Below are 6,276 nucleotides of genomic sequence, written 5' to 3'. Positions count from 1 at the left end.
AACAAAATTGTCGCTCTATGTAACTTGGCCTCCCAGGGAAACCACTCAATCTCCCCCATCTATAAGGCAATAGTCACACACCATGAAACGCAAACACTGCAGGGAATCATCACTAAGTGGCAGGGACAAAGGGTGCCTGAGGTCACAACGGAACACATTTTGGGTAGTATAGCTACAGTCAGACAAACCACTCTGTCCGCGAGCTTGAGAGAAACACAAATAAAATTCTTGCACCACGCATACATAACGCCGGCAATCAGAGCTAAATGGGTAAAAGATGCGGCGGGTGACTGCCCCAAATGCTCAATGTCTGCCCCAGACTGGACTCATCTAGTTTGGGACTGCCCTAAGCTACAGCGGTTTTGGGGTAAGGTTAGATTTTGGCTGTCTAAAATACTCACAGCTAATATAACTTTAAATGCAGCAGTCATATTTTTCCTTCAAGACATCCCACTACCACTAAAACACCGAAAATTCTCCAACATGGTGGTGCTGGTAGCTAGGAAATTAATCCTGCAATATTGGGCCAGGAACAGAGAGCCTCCTTTCAGAAAATTAACCCATGCTATACATCACCAGTTTCTGTCAGAACACGCAGACACACAGAGTAACCGGGATGTTAGAGTTAAATCATTCATGACTAAGTGGGAACCGTACATATTACACCTACCAGTGGGACTGAGGAGGAAACTTCTGCGCCCCTTCCAACATTCCATGTTCATGCTAAATGAAAACCTACGAGGACGCTGGTGCGTACCAGAGACGGACTCAGACCCTGACTCTTAGCTAACACACTGCTAGTCTGGACTGACACAACCACTACACCATTAGAAGTTTTTGATGACTACATGTAGGGACCATGGAACGTGGGCACATCCATCCGCCGACGCAGCAACGAAACAACCTGATCACTCCTTTATCTGCATATCAAAGGTACTTAAATTGTCGTGAGTTTATGTTTTATGTTCCATGTTATTGGTTGGCATGACTGCATCAGCCTATTGACATAATTGTAGTCTTGTCGCATTAATATCTATTATAGGAGGCCTGAGTTTGCACTACTACTAAAAATGCAAAAGAATCCTACTAGAATGTGAAAAGTAGACACCAATATAGTGCAGTTAGCGCCTCGGAGCATAATCTTTTTCATACTTGGTATGATAACACCCTGCAACATCCCCTAGACTCATTGATGCAGATGGCCAATATTTATTTATGAGTATGTTTTATTTTGTTTTGTATTGTTATGTTCTTTTATAAGTTCTAATTATGCAGGGGCTTGACCACTCCACATGGCTCAGGAAAATCTGATGGACACAATTCGAACTCGGATTCCTTGAAAAGACTCTGTTACACCTCCTATTGTTATTGCCTTATGATGACAAAACATTGTACAATGCTGTTTGGCAGTGTTTAAGCATACCTGTTTAAAAATTTTCAAAAATAAAGTTATTAAAAAAAAACATGAGATTTGTACAATGCTGTAACTAACTCTTCATTTTGTGCTTAAATTACTAAACACATCTGAGTGACTGTTGATATTAGAAGCAGGCTTTTTGCTACTAAATAAATTGTCAGAACCCCAAGACGTTCAATTTTGAATCCGGTTAAAGAATCTTCAGCCTCAGTAAGTAACCCTGGTTCATCTTCGGGGGAAGAGTGCTACAAATTCTGCAGAAAAAACATCAAAGGCAGAGGTCCAGATAAACACAGTCCTTGTGCAACAACTACCAGATGAAACTGGAACTACTTCCACCAAAACATCAGACTCTGCTTCTTTCTTAGGGCAAGATTACAGGTTGCATGGCAAATCAGTTGCGAAAACACAGCACACATTATGGCTTTTTCGCATTTGGGGCTGTGCAGCTATTACAAGTTGCAAAATAACTTATTTTGCGCTAGCATTAAGCCACTTAATGCAAACAGTCAAATCGCATGCGCGTTCACGTATTCCCCATCGAAGTTAATGGAGAAGACAAATAGAACAAAAATCCCACAAAAACCCTAATCTGTTGCGCAAAGTCAATGATGTATTCTCAAAAGTGTACATGAAAATGTGAATATTTCATATTGCGAAAATGTTTTCGTAACGGAATATGTTCTAATTATTTTTAAATAAATATTTCTCTATATATGTGATGATTTTTGGGCAGATATATCTATTTATAGCGAAATATGATTATGAATATATATATGTCTAGAAATCTCAAGATCTATATGCGAATATCTCTTTGATAATCCCTCTCTGAGATATTATTAAATGTGCATAAGATTGTAACGTGAAATATTTTCATTATCTCCATAGTTAAACATATCTCTATACATATAAATGCATGTTTCTCTATGTGTGTGTATGTATATCAATGTAAAATCCCTGCGTCCACTTTTTTTTCTAACACCCGAGATCTCCTTTCTTTGGGCTCTTATAACTTTTGTGTGCAATTTAAAAAAAAAAAAAAAATTTATTAGACAGTGTTAATATGAGTGTAACTGTACTTTGTAATGTATTTTTGAAGTGTTTCGTGAAACTTTTATGTTACGCAAAACTGTTAACTACAGCTCTTCGAGCTCGGAAAGGGTTGTTGCGTAAAATGTGAATGCACAATCACGGTTTTTCAAGACTTGTAATAGATGAGTAATGGAAAATGATTGCAAAAAGATCATATCACACAAGGAAAACTCATAACTCGCGACTTGTAATCTTGCCCTTAGAATTATCTGCACCCTTTCTCCAGCAGGATTCTTGTACACCAATTCCTATAAATTTAAAAGATCCTCTTGAATCTGATATGCCAGTTCAATCTAAAACTTCATTCCCCATAGTCTCTTCTTGCACTAAGGAAGAAAATTCAGATGCGTTCACTACTATCTACCGAGATTCAGACTCTGATGAGTTAGAGACCCAGACTACTGTCTGTAAGAGGGGTCCTTCTGTTCCAAATCACCTGTCCAACTTCTTAAGACCCTATAAGCCTAGGACTAAAGTAAAATCGCAAGACTGTACTTTTGCAGCCCTATGTAAAAAATTTAAGACAAGTCAATTTCTGAGCCTAGTTCCTGATACATTACCCATCTAGACAACCTACCCTCTGCTCCTGTTTCGTCATCTAAGGCATGCACTGAATCTGTGGAATCCATTCCAGCTTATTGCCTCAAAGCTTCAGATTGTACATTAGTCCAAAAAATATATCTACATGTCTATGAAAAGGCTAAGGCTGCCCAAATTGTCACAATTGGGACCAGGACCTCCAGTTACTGGTTCCCTTGCCTTCCCATTGAAGCCACAGGAGGGCTCTGTTTTATTGTGAGAGTTTTTTGTGCTGCTGCCTGCACTGGCTAGCTCTCTTGCTCCGGCTGCTTGCCAGCTGCAGCTAGTTACTCATCAACACTGCTACAAAAAGGCAGCCTCACAGACCACTCCGTGCCCTGACATTGTGGTTTACACTCTGTTTGTGCCTGTATACAAGTTATTCTGGTGTATCTTCTGGCTTCTGTTCCTGGCTTGTCTCCTAACCTCTTTTTTGTATCTCCTCTGTGTTTAGACAAAGGATCAGACAGCTTCTGTAGTAAACTGAGCTGGTATTCTCACCAGAAACAGCAGTTATGAAGCAGCGGTCACAAAGACCGCTGCTCCATAACCTGTCCGCCTGCTCTGAGCAGGCGGACAGACATTGCCGGAAATCAACCCGATCGAGTACGATCAGGTTGATTGACACCCCCTGCTGGCGGCCCATTGGCCGCGAGTCTGCAAGGGGCGGCGTTGCACCAGCAGCTCTTGTGAGCTGCTGGTGTAATGCTGAATACGGCAAGCGTATTGCTTGCTGTATTCAGAGAGGTCTGGCGGACCTGATCCGCACTGTCAGATCAGGTCCGCCAGACTTTCATAAATAGGGGCCATTATATTCAATTGTGCTCGAGAGAACGTGTTTACTTTCAACTTTTAATATGCACAAAAAGAGCCGCAATAAACCCCTTTTCACTTGTGTGAAACTGTTAGCACGCCACTCATAATCTACTACTTTATTGGCAAATTGTCTCTTTAGAAACAGAAAGAAAAAAATATCTCAAAAACTACTGCTCACTTTCTCACAGGTTTTACATATGCAGAATATAGGTATTAAGAGCTAGGCATAACAAAAACAACGAGCAAAGACTATAGCAAACTCCAGTAGCAAAATAGCATCTAATACTTGTATACAGTGCTTAATGTACTATCATCCATGTATTACCTTAACTCAGCTAGTACCATAATCCCCCTTTTATTACAAGACCTCTTTCTTTTGAGGAATATCCCATTGTCAGATCAATTATAAACTTGTTTTTTTTTTTTCTCAGTACCTTTCTACTTTTGGAACATAAGTATTTAATTATCTTTAATATATTTCTGAACTATTGATTTGATGTTCTAATATTGATTATATCATAATGTTGACCAAAGAAAAGTTGGCATCACGTACCTTTAACTTGTGTGAACTTTCAGTGTACTATACACAACAGCCCTTTGTCCTTTGGCAATGTTGGGGAATGGGGAGGGGTGCTGTACTATCTTACTAATACATATCAAAAAGGATTTCAGAGCAAGATAAATTCTCCGGCTACACACAGTAAAGCATAGAAAAACCTTGACAGCTGGGAAGGAAGGTTCTCCTTTCAGAAACTGCTTTTCAGAACACAGTAATCATAATCTTTACTGAAGGTATATTTCATTCTACTTTTCATTATGGTACACTCTTCACTCTTCTGAATACATTCAGAATTGTAGATATTCATATATTACTTGTGTTTTTATTTATATTTATAGACATAATGGTTTGACAAGTTACATAGAAGGTCCCCTCCCTAGTACATTATAATTGTAGAGTTCAATTTATCTTACTTTATTTATATTCATGATCAGTTTTTTTTTAAAAAAACTATTACCCTCTTAATATAAATTTAATACAGATGTGTTTTTTTGCAGAACTATACAACTAAATGATAATAATTACAATAACAATAAGATTAGAAATAATAATAATAATAATATGGAAATTAATAAATAAAAATTACCTGCATTACAACATGTATTAACCAACTAGTTAGTAATATTTATGGTAATTAAGTATAATGGATCTCCAATTAATTATAAATTAAAGTTTAGAAAGAAAATAAGTAAATTGTTTCATTTTATTTGGAAACAAAGTTCACTCAGATAGTTAGATACTGGTGATATATAATGATATAGCATACAATTTTTGTATATTGATTGTTTTTCTTTTTCATTTCTTGCTAGGGAGACATGTCATTTGAACATTTCATATACAAAGGAGTTATATTTCCTACTAATGCTTATACAGAGGAATGTATCCACTTTGCAGAGAATGAATTCCAAGTGCTTGATGATGACATTTACAATGTCACATACCCTAAATCAGGTAATTTATTAATCATTTCACATGATACCAAAGTGAAACTACAATAATAATTGCTCCAAAAGTTATTGTACTATGAACTATCTCCATAAACATGTTCTAGAAACAGGAATGACCAATTGGTGGCCAACCTCTGCACCACTCTTTCATTCCCTGGGGAAAAACTGAACTAATAATGTGTGCCACAGTTTTTGTGGCCCCAGGAAAACAAAGAATAAAAATGTGTGCTTTGCAGACTCTTAGTGGGTGGGCAAACAAGGTGGCTACAGCTTAAAAGAACAAATAGAGTGAGTGGGTTCTGAACTGTTACAGTTCCTATGCCACTATAGATTTTTAGGAAATATTTTATTATTTGTGTGTTTAATAGCCATAAATATATATGCTGCCCTTAAGGCTTATATATTGATAACATATTGATCTGTGGCTCTTATGTATTATGAAGTTGGCCATCACTGTTCTAAATCAGTGATGGCCAATTACAAAATTAACCAAATTAATTTTATCCCCTTTGTTTGAAAGGTACACACTGGATGGCAGAAATTTTGAATCTGATCAAATATAATGGAGATCCTACAATATGCAAAACTGTACCCGTTTTTAGTAGGTCTCCATGGTACGAAACTGCAGAAGGCCAAACAAACATGAAAGATGTAACATCTCCAAGGATTATTTCATCTCACTTACCATTTCATATTTTTGCCAAGTCTTATTTCAAATCAAATGCTAAGGTAAACATCAAATTACATTTTAAATATATTGTTATTTAAAGGAATAGAAAGGTTAAAATTGAAAAGAGTATGGGTGCATTTCAATTTGAAATAGAAGCATTTTTGCAACCCCAGTTCAAAAGTATTTCAAGGCACAT

General features: G+C 37.2%; 1 protein-coding gene across 1 annotated transcript in view; it reads left to right on the top strand.

Annotated features, from left to right (window-relative positions):
• The first annotated feature begins 4,607 nt into the window (after nucleotides 1-4,607).
• LOC128638601 (sulfotransferase 2B1) overlaps nucleotides 4,608-6,276 on the top strand; it is a 37,676-nt gene continuing 36,007 nt past the window's right edge. The window contains exons 1-3 of the mRNA XM_053690657.1: nucleotides 4,608-4,696; nucleotides 5,273-5,414; nucleotides 5,931-6,139. Of these exons, the coding sequence (XP_053546632.1) occupies nucleotides 5,279-5,414; nucleotides 5,931-6,139 (345 nt within the window). The 5' untranslated portion in view covers nucleotides 4,608-4,696; nucleotides 5,273-5,278. The remainder of the gene's footprint in view (nucleotides 4,697-5,272; nucleotides 5,415-5,930; nucleotides 6,140-6,276) is intronic.

The sequence above is a fragment of the Bombina bombina genome, chromosome 8, assembly GCF_027579735.1.
Source record: "Bombina bombina isolate aBomBom1 chromosome 8, aBomBom1.pri, whole genome shotgun sequence".
Taxonomy (NCBI): domain Eukaryota; kingdom Metazoa; phylum Chordata; class Amphibia; order Anura; family Bombinatoridae; genus Bombina; species Bombina bombina.
Note: the sequence above shows the minus strand (reverse complement) of the source record. Positions and strands in the feature narration are given on the sequence as shown.